This window comes from Globicephala melas, chromosome 2, assembly GCF_963455315.2.
Source record: "Globicephala melas chromosome 2, mGloMel1.2, whole genome shotgun sequence".
In the NCBI taxonomy this organism is placed as follows: Eukaryota; Metazoa; Chordata; class Mammalia; order Artiodactyla; family Delphinidae; genus Globicephala; species Globicephala melas.
Genome location: NC_083315.2, coordinates 58,145,546 through 58,162,240, shown reverse-complemented (window position 1 = coordinate 58,162,240; position 16,695 = coordinate 58,145,546). Strand labels below are relative to the sequence as shown.

General features: G+C 38.6%; 1 protein-coding gene across 2 annotated transcripts in view; it reads left to right on the top strand.

Moving 5' to 3' along the window:
* Positions 1-16,695, top strand: part of SCAPER (S-phase cyclin A associated protein in the ER) — a 493,827-nt gene that overhangs the window by 325,557 nt on the left and 151,575 nt on the right. For both annotated transcript variants that reach the window (XM_030874887.2, XM_030874885.2), the window contains exon 24: positions 11,465-11,580. In XM_030874887.2, the coding sequence (XP_030730747.1) occupies positions 11,465-11,580 (116 nt within the window). The remainder of the gene's footprint in view (positions 1-11,464; positions 11,581-16,695) is intronic.

Here is a 16,695-nt window from a genome sequence, read left to right as displayed (position 1 = left end):
AGCTAGGATCCAGAGGTACTAGTTAGGAGGTTGCTGCAGTGCCTCAAGCAACAGACCATGAAAGCCTGAACTGACATGGTAAGAATATAGACATGGATAGAAAAGGCAAAAGTTAAGGGCCATAACAGGAGATGAGTAATCAGAACTTGGAGGCTGAATCAGTGTGAAAGCTGAGGAAGAAGAAAGAGTCTAGAAGGGCAAATGTTCTTTTAAGAGTCTGCTGAAAGTTGGACCCTTGCTCTATGCATTATTATGAGCTTTTCCATCCCTGTTTTACAGAGATGTTTCACTTATTTTTAATGTGGTTATTTTTTCATATTATTAAATATTTTATCTATAATTCCTATTTGAGTATAGAAGAAAGGATATGTACATACGTGTTTGCTTCCCTATCTTGACTCAGAGCCCCTCTGCCGTTTCCCCTGGGCTAAAGATGCTTCCGTGATACCCTAGGCCTGGCTCTGGTAAAACTGCTGGTAGGATAACCAATCACTACCAAATTAAATATTCATACGTACTACATGATCTCATTTATATGAAATTCTACCGTGGACAAAACTAACCTACGGTACCATAAATCAAATCAGTGGTTGCATCAGGGAGGAGGGATTGACTGTGAAAGGGGCATGAGGGGACTTTCTAGGGTAATGGAAATGTTCAGGTCTTGATAGGTGCTCATCAAATTTAACTGAATGGTATCCTTAAGATCTGAGCTCTTCACCCTATTGTAAAGTATACCTCAAATTTAAAAAAAAAAAAGCAAATGAACAAAATGTGTTCAACCCCATCATTATCAGGGAAAGACAAATAAAATCCTCAATTAAATGTGAGTATACAGGGACTTCCCTAGTGGTCCAGTGGTTAAGAATTGGCCTGCCAATGTAGAGGACATGGGTTCAATCCCTAGTCCGGGAAGATCTCACATACCATGCAGTAAAGAAAACCCATGTGCCACAACTACTGAGCCCGTCCTTTAGAGCCTGTGAGCTGCAACTACTGAGCCCATGTGCCACAACTACTGAAGCCCACACACCCTAGAGCCCGCACGCTGCAACTGCTGAGCCCACACTCTGCAACTACTGAAGCCTGTGCACTCTAGGGCCCATGGGCCACAACTACTGAGCCCGTGTGCTACAGCTACTGAAGCCCACGTGCCTAGAGCCCGTGCTCTGCCACAAGAGAAGCCACCACAGTGAGAAGCCCGTGCATCACAACGAAGAGTAGCCCCAGGGCTTGAACCCATGTCCCCTGCATTGGCAGGCGGATTCTTAACCACTGCACCACCACGGAAGCCTCACTGCATCCCCGCCGCAACTAGAGAAACCTGCATACAGCAACGAAGACTCAGCACAGCCAAAAAAAAAAAAAAAAAAAAAAAGGCGAGTATACACCCATTAGAATCACTAAAGTTTAAAAAAAAAACACTTGATAAAGGCAAGTTTTGGTGTCATTGTAGAGTAACTGAAATCATCACGGCACTGCAATGTGTATAAAAATTGTTCTGACTATTTTAGAAAGCTGTTTGGCTATAACTAATAACACAACCTATGCACACTCCGTGACCCAGCAGTTCTGCTTTTAAGCATATACTCAACTGCATGTCACATGTGCCCAAGTACATATACAAAAATGTTGAAAGCAGCATTGTCCAGAGTTTCGAAGTGGAAGCAACCCAAATGTCAATCAGCGGTTAAACATTTAAATAAGTTGAGGTATGTAATCAGACAAAGGAATACCATACAGCAAGGAAAATGAATCGAATACTGCTACAGGCAACAATATGGATGAATTTAGGGGAAAAAACAAGGAAGAAAAATTAGATATTATAGAATATATAAAGTGTGATTTTATTTTTATAGAATTGAAAAGAAAACAAAAGGATTCTGTGATTTTAGAAGTCAGGAGAGCCTTTACATCGGGGAAAGACGGAGAGATAATGAGTAGGATGGGCACCAGGGGTATTATGGCATGTTACAGAGCTTTATTTTTTAATTTTGGAGTTATTACAATGTGTTTTCAATTTGCCATAGCTCATCCAGCTATATGGTTATGATTAGTGCAGTTTTATCTGTGTATGCTATGTACTAATACAAAGTTGTTACTATTTTCTAATTATATTGACATCCTAGCATAAGAAGAAAGAATGGTAACAGCATTATGGTTTTAAATAAATTACTGAGCACCTAGTTTTCAATTTTCTGATTGTTAGTTTTATTGCAAGGAAACATTTTTTCATTAATAACAACATAAATTGTTAATTTTTAATCTTAAAAGTGTGAGGTCTTGTCTAGGATTCATGATGAACTTCTTATAGTCTCAGATTGTATTTTATTGTGCACAAAGAATGAGTAAATGAATGATTAAGATATTATACTACCAAACTCCAGACATGTACTGGAGCCAATAATTGATAGTCCACATCAAGCAGGCAGAGCATTGTGCTTTGAACATCAGAAGAATCAGGAAAACATGTTTGACAGAGCCTGTGAATAACTCATATATCTCCCCCAAGTACCCCCCCCCATAAAAAAGCCCTTCAGTATTCCAAAGACATTTGAAGGCTTAATGAACTGTAGAATACTATTAAAAGAAATATAAGGGGGTATTGTAATAGAGGGGTTGAATATTAGTTTCCTAGGGCTGCCATAACAAAGTACCACAGACTGAGTGGCTTAAATACCACAAGTTTCTTTTCTCAGAGTTCTGGAGGCTGAAGTCCAGGGTGAAAGTGTTAGGAGGTTTGGTTTTTTTCTGAGGCGTCTCTCCTTGGTTTGTAATTGGACACCTTCTTGCTGTGTACAGCCTTTTTCTCTGTGCATGTGCATTCCTGGTTTCTCTTGTTCTCTTATAAGGACAACAGTCATATTAGATTAAGGCCTCACCCTAACAGCCTCATTTTAACTTAATCACCTCTTTAAATTTCTTATCCTCAAATACAGTTACATTCTGAGGTACTAGGGGTTGGGACTTCAACGTAAGAATTCAGTGGAGGGTGGGGACACAATTCAGCCTATAGCAGGTTGCTATCCTGTATTTCACATATTTGATGCAGTGATTCTGTGTATGCTTAAAAACTCTTGCCGTCCCCATGCCAGAGGAATGCAAAGAGCTTATATATCCTTCCCACAAGAATGGTATACAAATCAGAAGTTGTATAGAAAAATCATAAGTTGAGTTCTAAAATGGTTACTTAATATTCTCCCTAAAAGAGGTGAAGTGGCTTTTTTTATTTTTATTTATTTATTTTTAGCTATTATCATTATCACAGACTTTTTTTTTTTTTTTACATCTTTTTTGGAGTATAATTGCTTTACAATGGTGTGTTAGTTTCTGCAGTATAACAAAGTGAATCAGCTCTATGTATACATACACCCCCATATCCCCTCCCTCTTGTGTCTCCCTCCAGCCCTCCCTATCCCACCCCTGTAGGTGGTTACAAAGCACTGAGCTGATCTCCCAGTACTATGCGGCTGCTTCCCACTAGCTATTCTACATTTGATAGTGTATATATGTCCATGCCACTCTCTCACTTCGTCCCAGCTTACCCTTCCCCCTCCCCATGTCCTCAAGTCCATTCCCTATGTCTGTGCCTTTATTCCTGTCCTGCCCCTAGGTTCTAAAGAACTTTTTTTTTTTTTTTTTAGATTCCATATATACGTGTTAGCATACGGTATTTGTTTTTCTCTTTCTGACTTACTTCACTCTGTATGACAGACTCTAGGTCCATCCCCCTCACTACAAATAACTCAATTTCGTTTCTTTTTATGGCTGAATAATATTCCATTGTATATATGTGCCACATCTTCTTTACCCATTCATCTGTTGATGGATACTTAGGTTGCTTCCATGTCCTGGCTTCTGTGAATAGAGCTGCAATGAACATTGTGGTACATGACTCTTTTTTTATTTTATTTTTATTTTTTTAATTATTTTTTTTTTGTGGTACACGGGCCTCTCACTGTTGTGGCCTCTCCTGTTGCGGAGCATAGGCTCTGGACCTGCAGGCTCAGTGGCCATGGCTCACGGGCCCAGCTGCTCCGTGGCATGTGGGATCTTCCCAGATTGGGGCACGAACCCATGTCCCCTGCATCGGCAGGCGGACTCTCAACCACTGCGCCACCAGGGAAGCCCTACATGACTCTTTTTGAATTATGGTTTTCTCAGGGTATATGCCCAGTAGTGGGATTGCTGGGTCGCATGGTAGTTCTATTTTTAGTTTTTGAGGAACCTCCATACTGTTCTCCATAGTGGCTGTATCAATTTACATTCCCACCAACAGTGCAAGAGGGTTCCCTTTTCTCCACACTCTCTCTAGCATTTATTTTCTGTAGATTTTTTGATGATGGCCATTCTGACTGGTGTGAGGTGATACCTCATTGGAGTTTTGATTTGCATTTCTCTAATGATTAGGGATGTTGAACATCCTTTCATGTGTTTGTTGGCAATCTGTATATCTTCTTTGGAGAAATGTCGATTTAGGTCTCCTACCCATTTTTGGATTGGGTTGTTTGTTTTTTTGATATTGAGATGCATGAACTGCCTGTAAATTTTGGAGGTTAATCCTTTGTTAGCTGCTTCATTTGGAAATATTTTCTCCCGTTTTCAGGGTTGTCTTTTCATCTTGTCTATGTTTTCCTTTGCTGTGCAAAAAAGCTTTTAAGTATCTTGAGGTTACATTTGTTTATTTTTGTTTTTATTTCCATTTCTCTAGAGGGTAGGTCAAAAAGGATCTTGCTGTGATTTATGTCATAGAGTGTTCTGCCTATGTTTTCCTCTAAGAGTTTGATAGTGTCTGGGCTTTCCATTTAGGTCTTTAATCCGTTTGGAGTTTATTTTGGTGTATCGTTTTAGGAAGTGTTCTAATTTCATTCTTTTACATGTAGCTGTCCAGTTTTCCCAGCACCACTTATTGAAGAGGCTGTCTTTACTCCATTGTATATTCTTGCCTCTTTTATCAAAGATAAGGTGACCATATGTGTGTGGGTTTATCTCTGGGCTTTCTATCCTGTTCCATTGATCTATTTCTGTTTTTGTGCCAGTACCATACAGTCTTGATTACTGTAGCTTTGTAGTATAGTCTGAAGTCTGGGAACCTGATTCCTCCAGCTCCATTTTCTTTCTCAAGATTGCTTTGGCTATTTGGGATCTTTTGTGTTTCCATACGAATTGTGAAATTTTTTGTTCTAGTTCTGTGGAAAATGCCAGTGGTAGTTTGATAGGGATTGCATTGAATCTGTAGATTGCTTTCGGTAGTACAGTCATTTTTACAATATTGATTCTTCCAATCCAAGAACACGGTATATCTCTCCATCTGTTTGTATCATCTTTAATTTCTTTCATCAGTGTCTTATAGTTTTCTGCATACAGGTGTTTTGTCTCCTTAGGTAGGTTTATTCCTAGGTATTTTATTCTTCTTCTTGCATTGGTAAATGGAAGTGTTTCCTTAATTTCTCTTTCAGATTTCCCATCAATAGTGTATAGGAATGCAAGAGATTGCTGTGCAGTAATTGTGTATCCTGCTACTACCAAATTTATTGATTAGCACTAGTCATTTTCTGGTAGCATCTTTAGGATTCTCTATGTATAGTCTCATGTCATCTGCAAACAGTGACAGCTTTACTTCTTCTCTTCCAGTTGGGATTCCTTTTATTTCTTTTTCTTCTCTGATTGCTGTGGCTAAAACTTCCAAAACTATGTTGAATAATAGTGGTGAGAGTGGACAATCTTGTCTTGTTCCTAATCTTAGAGGAAATGGTTTCAGTTTTTCATCACTGAGAATGATGTTGGCTGTGGGTTTGTCATATATGGCCTTTATTATGTTGAGGTAAATTCCCTCTATGCCTACTCTCTGGAGGGTTTTTATCATAAATGAGTGTTGAATTTTGTTGAAAGCTTTTTCTGCATCTGTTGAGGTGATCATATGGTTTTTCTCCTTCAATTTGTTAATATGGTTTATCACATTGATTGATTTGCGTATATTGAAGAATCCTTGCATTCCTGGTATAAACCCCACTTGATCATAGTGTATGATCCTTTTAATGTGCTGCTGGGTTCTGTTGGCTAGTATTTTGTTGAGGATTTTTGCATCTATGTTCATCAGTGATATTGGCCTGTAGTTTTCTTTCTTTGTGACATCTTTGTCTGCTTTTAGTATCAGGATGATGGTGGCCTCGTAGAATGAGTTTGAGAGTACTCCTCTCTCTACTATGAGTTTGAGGAGGATAGGTGTTAGCTCTTCTCTAAATGTTTGATAGAAGTCACCTCTGAAGCCATCTTGTCACGGGCTTCTGTTTGTTGGAAGATTTTTAATCACAGTTTCAATTTCAATGCTTGTGATTGGTCTGTTTATATTTTCTATTTCTTCCTGGTTCAGTCTTGGAAGATTGTGCTTTTCTAAGAATTTGTCCATTTCTTCCAGGTTGTCCATTTCGTAGTTGCTTGTAGTAATCGCTCATGATCCTTTGTATTTCTGCAGTGTCAGTTGTTACTTCTCCTTTTTCTTTTCTAATCCTGTTGATTTGAGTCTTCTCCCTTTTTTTTTTTTTTGTTGAGTCTGGCTAATAGTTTATCAATTTTCTTTATCTTCTCAAAGAACCAGCTTTTCGTTTTATTGATCTTTGCTATTGTTTCCTTCATTTCTTTTTAACTTATTTCTGATCTGATCTTTATGACTTATTTCCTTCTGCTATCTTTGGGGTTTTCTCTTCTTTCTCTAATTTCTTTAGGTGTCTGGATAGGTTGTTTATTTGAGATGTTTCTTCTTTCTTGAGGTAGGATTGTATTGCTATAAACTTCCCTCTTAGAACTGCTTTTGCTGCATCCCATAGGTTTTGGGTCATCGTTTTTTCATTGCCATATATTTTTAGGTAGTTTTTGATTTCTTCTTTGATTTCTTCAGTGATCTCTTGGTTATTTAGTAGTGTATTATTTAGCCTCCATGTGTTTGTATTTTTTACAATTTTTTTCCTGTAATTGATATCTAGTCTCATAGCATTATGGTTGGAAAAGATACTTGATAAGATTTCAGTTTTCTTAAATTTACCTAGGCTTGATTTGTGACCCAAGATATGATCTATCATGGAGAATGTTCCATGAGCACTTGAGAAGAAATTGGATTCTGTTATTTTTGGAAGGAATGTCCTATAAATATCAATTAAGTCCATGTTGTTTAATGTATCATTTAAAGCTTGTGTTTCCTTATTTATTTTCATTTTGGATGATCTGTCCATTGGTGAAAGTGGGGTGTTAAAGTCCCCTACTATGAATGTGTTACTGTCGATTTCCCCTTTCCTCGCTGTTAGCATTTGCCTTGTGTATTGAGGTGCTCCTATGTTGGGTGCATAAATATTTACAATTGTTATATCCTCTTCTTGGATTGATCCCTTGATCATTATGTAGTGTCATTCTTTGTCTCTTGTAGTAGCCTTTATTTTAAAGTCTATTTTGTCTGTTATGAGAATTGCTACTCCAGCTTTCTTTCGGTTTCCATTTACATGGAATACCTTTGTCCATCCCCTCATTTTCAGCCTGTATGTGTCCCTAGGTCTGAAGTGGGTCTCTTATAGACAGCATATATACTGGTCTTGTTTTTGTATCCATTCAGCCAATCTGTGTCTTTTGGTCGGAGCATTTAATCCATTTACATTTAAGGTAGTTATCAATATGTATGTTCCTATTGCCATTTTCTTAATTGTTTTGGGTTTGTTATTGTAGGTCTTTTCCTTCTCTTGTTTTTCTTGCCTAGAGAAGTTCCTTTAGCAGTTGTTGTAAAGGTGGTTTGGTGGTGCTGAATTCTCTTAGCTTTTGCTTGTCTGTAAAGGTTTTAATTTCTCCATCGAATCTGAATGAGATCCTTGCTGGGTAGAGTAATCTTGGTTGTAATTCTTTCCCTTTCATCACTGTAAATATGTCCTGCCACTGCCTTCTGGTTTGTAGAGTCTCTGCTGAAAGTTCAGCTGTTAACCTTATGGGGATTCCCTTGTATGTTGTTTGTTGCTTTTCCCTTGCTGCTTTTAATATTTTTTCCTTGTATTTAATTTTTGACAGTTTGATTAATATGTGTCTTGGCATGTTTTTCCTTGGATTTATCCTGTATGGGCCTCTCTGCGCTACCTGGACTTGATTGACTATTTCCTTTCCCATATTATGGAAATTTTCAACTATAATCTCTTCAGTATTTTCTCGGTCCCTTCTTTTCTTCTCTTCTTCTTCTGGGACCCGTATAATTCCAATGTTGGTGCGTTTAATGTTGTCCCAGAGGTCTCTGAGACTGTCCTCAATTCTTTTCATTCTTTTTTCCTTATTCTGCTCTGGGTAGTTATTTCCACTATTTTATCTTCCATGTCACTTATCCGTTCTTCTGCCTCAGTTAGTCAGCTATTGCTTCCTTCTAGAGAATTTTTAATTTCATTTATTGTGTTGTTCATCGTTGTTTGTTTGCTCTTTAGTTCTTTTAGGTCGTTGTTAAACGTTTCTTGTATTGTCTCCATTCTATTTCCAAGATTTTGGATCATCTTTACTATCATTACTCTGAATTCTTTTTCAGCTAGACTGCCTATATCCTCTTCATTTGTTTGGTCTGGTGGGTTTTTACCTTGCTCCTTCATCTGCTGTGTATTTCTCTGTCTTCTCCTTTTGGTTAACTTACTGTGTTTGGGGTCTCCTTTTCGCAGTCTGCAGGTCCATAGTTCCTGTTGTTTTTGGTGTCTGCCCCCATGGGGAAGGTTGGTTCAGTGGGTTGTGTAGGCTTCCTGGTGGAGTGAATTGGTGCCTGTGTTCTGGTGGATGAGGCTGGGTCTTGTCTTTCTGGTGGGCAGGGTCGCGTCTGGTGGTGTGTTTTGTGGTGTCTGTGACCTTATTATGATATTAGGCAGCCTCTCTGCTAATGAGTGGGGTTGTGTTTCTGTTTTGCTAGTTGTTTGGCATACGGTGGCCAGCACTGTAGCTTGCTGGTCTTTGAGTGGAGCTGGGTCTTCGCGTTGAGATGGAGATCTCTGGGAGACCTTTCGCTGTTTGATATTACATGGTGTCAGGAGGTCTCCGGTGGAACAATGTCCTGAACTGGGCTCTCCCACTTCTGAGGCTCAGGCCTGACACCCGACCAGAGAACCAAGACCTGGTCAGTCACACAGCTCAGAAGAAAATGGAGAAAGTGAGGGAGGGAGGGAGGGAGGAAAATAAAGTTATTAAAATAAAAAGTAAAATAAAATTATTAAAAATTAAAAAGTAATTAAGAAAAAAGAAAGAGGAAAGCAACCAAACCAAAAACAAATCCACCGATGATAACAAGCGCTAAAAACCACACTAAAAAAAAAGAAGAAGAAACCGACAGGCCAAACCCTAGGACAAATGGTAAAAGCAAAGTTATACGGACAAAATCATGCAAAGCATACACATACGCACTCACAAAAAGAGAAAACGGAAAAAAATATATATATATATGAGATATATCTCATATATATGATATATATCTCATATATATATCTCATATATATATGATATATATATCATATATATATATATATATAAAGGAAGAGAGCAACCAAATCAATAAACAAATCTACTGTGATAATAAACTCTAAATACTAAACTAAGATAAACATAAAACCAGAAACAAATTAGATGCAGAAAGCCAACTCCAAGTCTACAGTTGCTCCCAAAGTCCACCTCCTCAAATTTGGGATGATTCGTTGTCTATTCAGGTATTCCAGAGATGCAGGGTACATCAAGTTTATTGTGGAGAATTTAATCCACTGCTCCTGAGGCTGCTGGGAGAAGTTTCCCTTTCTCTTCTTTGTTCTCACAGCTCCTGGGGTTCAGCTTTGGATTTGGCCTCGCCTCTGTGTGTAGGTCGCTGGAGGGCGTCTGTTCTTCACTCAGACAGGACGGGGTTAAAGTAGCAGCTGGTTAGGGGGCTCTGGCTCACTCAGGCCAGTTGGAGGGAGTGGTACAGAATGCAGGGCGAGCCTGTGGCGGCAGAGGCCAGCATGACGTTACACCCGCCTGAGGTGCGCCGTGTGTTCTCCCAGGGAAGTTGTCCCTGGATCACGGGACCCTGGCAGTGGCAGGCTGCACAGGCTCCCGGGAGGGGAGTTGTGGATAGTGACCTGTGATTGCACACAGGCTTCTTGGTGGCTGCAGGAGCAGCCTTGGCGTTTCATGCCCGTCTCTGGTGTCTGCGCTGATAGCCGCAGCTTGCACCCATCTCTGGAGCTCAGTTAGGTGGTGCTCTGAATCCCCTCTCCTCGTGCACCCTGAAACAATGGTCTCTTGCCTATTAGGCAGTTCTAGACTTTTTCCCAGACTCCCTCCCAGCTAGCTGTGGTGCACTAGGCCCCTTCAGGCTGTGTTCACGCAGCCAACCCCAGTCCTCTCCCTGGGATCCGACCTCTGAAGAAGCCTGAGCCTCAGCTCCCAGCCCCCACCTGCCTTGGCGGGTGAGCAGACAAGCCTGTCAGGCTGTTGAGTGCTGGTGGGCACCGATCCTCTGTGCGGGAATCTCTCTGCTTTGCCCTCTGCACCCCTGTTGCTGCGATCTCCTCCGTGGCTCAGAAGCTTCCCCCCCACCAACCCCCATCTCTGCCAGTGAAGGGGCTTCCTAGTGTGTAGAAACCTTTCCTCCTTCACAGCTCCCTCCCTGAGGTTCAGGTCCTGTCCCTATTCTTTTGTCTCTGTTTTTTCTTTTTTCTTTTGCCCTACCCAAGTACATGGGGAGTTTCTTGCCTTTTGGGAAGTCTAAGGTCTTCTGCCAGCGTTCAGTAGGTGTTCTGTAGGAGTTGTTCCACATGTAGATGTATTTCTGATGTATTTGTGGGGAGGAGAGTGGTCTCCACGTCTCACTCCTCCACCATCTTAAAGGTCTCCCCTTTTTTAAAAGAGGTACATCTAACTGGTTAGTTATTAGATTATCTTGTATTACTGAAGAAAAAAGTTCTAGCAAAGGAAATCTTTGTGGAAGTCAGTTTGTCTTGTTAAGTGGTAATTAACATTACAAAATAATCCAGTTTTTAAAAGTGTTGCTAAAAACTTCTGTTTGAAATGATTTTTTCCTATGCTTGGAGTGCTTCATCCCTTTCCCTTTTCTTTTGCCTGTCTCAAAACTTCAACTTTCTCAGAAAAGCCTGTGCTGACCCCTTTCCCCAATATACAGTTGATTCCCCCACTGTTCTCATAGAGCACCTTTCCTTTTTCTTCAGAGTACTTATTGTAGTTCAAATTGTTTTATTTATATTTATTTGATTAATGTTGGTCTCATCCACTAAATTTTAAGCTTCATGGGGGACAGCAACTATGATTTTTTGTTCACCACTTTTGGCCTATAGTTCCTAGCACTGAGTAAGCATTCAATAAGTGTTTGTAGAATAATTGAACCAACAGAATATTTCACACTACAACTAAATATTTCATTTGGTTATAATTTTATGCCTGGGAAATGGGGTTAATTTCTTTTTGTATTTCTGTTTAGAATGTGGCAGATCAGATTGCATTTCAAGTTGCTGGTGGATTAACAGCCCTTGAACACATTCTTCAAGTAGTGGTCCCAGTCACAAATGTGAACACAGTTTCACGAATTCCTCCTAAGTAAGTATAGTTTTTTAATCTGTCTTTCACGTTTCACTTGTGAGTCATTTCTGCCCTATGGTTTCCATATGGGGGACCACAGGAAAATTGTATGTTTATTCAGGCTTGAATAGCAAAAGCTTACACTCCCCATTAGGGAGAAAAACAGAGGTGCTCGACTTCATTTACAAAACTCAAATTGAGCTTGAAAAGCCTTATGAAGGAAATTTCTTTGGTCTGTGACCTTTTCTAATCCTAAATCAAGAGGAACTGATGAACTTGTGAGAAGTTCTAACTGCTTACAAAATTTGAACAGAAATGAGTAGTAATAACAGCTAACTTTTTGTATTGCATACAAAAAAGGAGGTAAGTACATTGACAAAGGCCTGAGCTGTGAAATTTGAAGAAGTCCCTAACGTACAGGAAGAGCAGTCTGAGGCCAAGACTGCCATAGTCTGGAGTCCCAGCCAAATAGTTGGGAAGTGGTTTGCAGTTTGGTCTTTTAACTGCAAATTGCTCTGTCGTAAGGATCATGTGCATCCTTTAGACCCAAGATCTACTTGCTTATTCTTTTACATCACCCTTTGGTCCCTGGCCATCTAGGATGTAGTAGCAGACAGCATTATTTCAGAAGTATTGTATTCCTGAGTTGTAACATGCACAATTTTTGGATTGTGGAGACTCTTATTTACAGGGTTTAAATGAGAAGTTTTGATAAAAGTTCAGTTATATCACTGAGAAACTTTTAAATATTTAATTAGCTCTATAAAAGTGAGTGCTTCATTTGTGTGCTGGATACAACAGAAAAAAAAAAATTCCAAGAGTATGTTATCTTTCTTCCTGAGAGACATTTGGTAAAATAGAAATAGCGCCAGCTTTGGAGTCAAACAAACCTGAATTCCAGTTTTACCTCTGCTGGTTACTAGTTGGGAGAATTGGGACAAGTGCCTTAATCTTGTTGCATCTGTTTCCTCATTTGGTCAAACAGGGGTAATCATATTCACCTCACAGTGTGGGGATCAGTTGAAGTAATAATGTATGTGAGAGTTCTTTGTAAACCTTAAAGTGTTATATAAATATTAGGTGACAGTTTTTAAAGTAGTAATCTTGCCTGGTTCAAGACAGTGTTATCTATTTGACGTGAGAGATTTCTAAGTACAGACTTTGATACTGAGTTAGTTTGGGTTGTTTTGCTCTACTGACAAAGTAGAGATTAATGAAAGAAGGTATAGGTGTCCTTTAAAGTCAGGATATCTTTCTTTGGAGCAGAAAATCGTACATGGGGCAGTTATAGCACACAAATAGATGTTCTAACCCAGAAGAGTTGCTACTCCTTATTAATGTAGACTTTATTGACAGTGTGTTGCTTGGAATGTTGTCAGCCCTCAATGTATATTAATTGTCAGAGAGAGAGAGAGGAAGGAAAGAATGAAATACAATAAAATGTTTGAGGTAAGAAAGGAAATGACATTTGATTCTTTGGGACAGTGCTTTTCATAACTGTTAATAATTCATATTGTTCATCTTAACTGCACCTATAGTTTTTGTTTTGTTTTTTGGTTTCATTGTTGTTGTTGTTGCTTTGTTTGTTTTCTGGTAGGTTGCAACACGCATGACCCTGAGCTCCCTTAATGGTAACCTAGATGAAATGCCTATTTCCCCAAAGCTACCTTTGTCATTGTGGCAGAGGGCATGTTCTGGTGCTTATTTGTGCCTCTTGTTTAGGGAACAGAAGAGGTTTCCATAGTTCCCAAAAAGACCTAAGTAAGAATTAGCACACCTGCTTTGGAAAGGAGCCATGGAATCCTGAAAGTCCGGATCAATGCTTCTCAGCTGGCCACAGTACCAGGATTGAGAGTTTGTTTCTTCATCTCATCTTAGGCCAATAAGTTTGTGTTTTCAGCCAGGTACTGCTTACTGAGTAGGCCAGCACTCAGGGCTGTGGGCATCTAGCATTGACTCTAAGATTCTCCTGTCCGTCCTTAGCACAGCTCAAGATCATGACTCTACTTTCTAAACTAGCCTCACTTCTCCGGGCTAATGAATTAGGGTTATGCTGCTTACTTGGAGACAGGCAAGAAAAATGCCACAACTACATTAGATTTAAATGTAGACTCAAAGCACACTGATGGGCCTGAGTCAGTGACTTTTTCATATTCCTTCTAACTGCTCTCTGGCCTTGGGACTTCCTTTGCTCTCAACTTCCCCAGATCCTCCCCTTCTATCCCTGTTGAGCTCCCAGCCCTCATCATCATGAAACTTCTGCCACCTTTGCGCATTTTGTTTTCTGCTTCCTGTGGCCTTTCATGGCTCTTACCTAGAGAGACTGTATTTTGTTTCTCGTTGTTTTTTTTTTTTTTTACTATCCTACAGTAGTTCATTTTTCTCAGCAATAAACAGGAAAAGATTTGAGAAGTTGCAGCCACTGTCTAGTAACATTTATCATGTGGATCACCTATGACTGCAAGCCTAATACTTCACTGCCCCTGCAGCCCCAGAGCTCTGTGAGTGGAAAAATCAACTCCCTGATCCTCTTTCCTCACCAATTTGCCCATCTTCCTTTTAACTACACATGGTACCTCAGCAGTTGTCCTATAATTATTGCTAGGTAACTCCCTCTGAGTGAATATTTTGCTTCCAGCAGAATTTTTTAGTGTGAAATTGAGAATTATACCCACTTATGAAAATTTAAATTTTTGAAACCTTTCTGAATCTTCACTGGGTTGTTTTTCTTTTTTTTAGAAACAGAGAAAGCCCATAAACCTGCTTGAATCCTTTTCAAATTATCATTGGTTAGGTCCCATTTGTTTATTTTTGTTTTTATTTCCATTATTCTCAGAGATGGCTCCAAAAAGACATTGCTGTAATTTTTGTCAAAGAATGTCCTGCCTATGTTTTCCTCTAGGAGTTTTATAGTATCCAGTCTTACATTTAGGTCTTTAACCCATTTTGAGTTTATTTTTGTGTATGGTGTTAGAGAATGTTCTAATTTCATTATTTTACATGTAGCTGTCCAGTTTTCCCAGTACCGCTTATTGAAGAGACTGTCTTTTCTCCATTGGCTATTCTTGCCTCCTTTGTTGTAGATTAATTGACCATAGGTGTATTGGTTTATTTCTGGGCTTTCTATCCTGTTCCATTGATCTACATGTCTGTTTCTGTGCCAGTACCATACTATTCTGATTACTGTAACTTTGTATTATAGTCTGAAGTCAAGGAGCCTGATTCCTCCACCTCCGTTTTTCTTTCTCAAGATTGCTTTGGCTATTCAGAGTCTTTCGTGTTTCCATACAAATTGTAAAATTTTTTGTTCTAATTCTGTGAAAAATGCCATTGGTAGTTTGATAGGGATTGCATTGAATCTGTAGACTGCATTGAGTAGTATACTCATTTGAACAATATTGATTCTTCCAATCCAAGAACACGGTATATCTTTCCACCTGTTTGTGTCGTCTTCAGTTTCTTTCATCACTGTCTTATAGTTTTCAGAGTACAGGTCTTTTGCCTCCTTTGGTAGATTTATTCCTAGGTATTTTATTCTTTTTGATGCAATGGTAAATGGAATTGTTTTCATAATTCTTCTCTTTGATCTTTCACTGTTAGTGTATAGAAATGCAACAGATTTCTGTGTATTAATTTTGTGTCCTGCAACTTTACCATATTCATTGATGAGCTCTAGTAGTTTTCTGGTAGCATCTTTAGGATTTTCTATGTATAGTATAATGTCATCTGCAGACACTGACAGTTTTACTTCTTCTGTTCCAACATGGATTCCTTTTACTTCTTTTTCTTCTCTGATTGCTGTGGCTAGGACTTCCAAAACTATGTTGAATAAAAGTGGTCAGAGTGGACATCCTTGTCTTATTCCTGATCTTAGAGGAAATGCTTTCAGCTTTTCTCCATTGAGTATGATATTAACTGTGGGTTTGTCATGTACAATGGAATATTACTCAGCCATGAAAAAGAATGAAATAATGCCATTCGCAACAACATGGATGGACCTAGAGATTATCCTACTAAGTGAAATAAGCCAGGCAAAGACAGTTATCATATGATATCATTTATATGTGGAATCAAAAAAAAAGATACAAATGAACTTATTTACAAAAAGAAATAGGCCCACAGACATAGAAAACAAACTTATGGTTCCCGAAGGGGAAAGGTAGAGGAGGTATAAATTAGGAGGTTGGGATTAACATATACACACTACTATGTATAAAATGGATAACCAATAGGTGCCTAATGTATAGCACAGGGGACTATGCTCAATATTTCATAATAACCTATAAAGGAAAAGAATCTGAAAAAGAAGATATAGATAGATAGATAGAACTATAGATTTATAGATATATAGATAAGACTGAACCATTGTGCTGTACACCTACAACTAACACAATATTGTAAATCAACTATACTTCAATTAATATATATATATATCAGTTATTACTGAAAGGACTTGGTCGGGATATGGTATTCTAAAATCAACCTTGTTAACAAATGTGCTCCAGTAAAATCGTTTTCAGTGCCAGGAAAGATCACCATGAAACAAGGCAATTTTCTTTCTTTTTTTTTTTTTTTTTTGAATTTTTATTGGAGTATAGTTGCTTTACAATGTTGTGTTAGCTTCTACTGTACAGCAAAGTGAATCAGTTATACGTATACATATATCCCCTCTTTTTTAACAAGGCAATTTTCATTTCATGTTGTATCTACTTTTGGAATGACTCATGTTATTCTGCCTCCTAATTTTACTTGGAGAAAACAAGTACAAAACAATGAATGATATATTCTAACCTTTTCTTTGGTTTAGGCTAATAACAGTTGTTTTACATAGCTTTTTTTTAAATCAAAGTATAGTTTATTTACAGTGTTGTGTTAATTTCTGCTGTACAGCAAGGTGATTCAGTTATACATATGTACATTCTTTTTTATATTATTTTTCATTATGGTTTATCACAGGATATTGAATATAGTTCCCTGTGCTATTAGGACCTTGTTATTTATACATTCTATATATACTAGTTTGCCTCTTAACATAGCTTTTAATATTTGAAAATAAATGATAGTTTGTCATTTTCTTTGGGCTAAAGGAATGCCCCATGTTATGTAAATAAGAAGATGGATCTGCTGTGACCT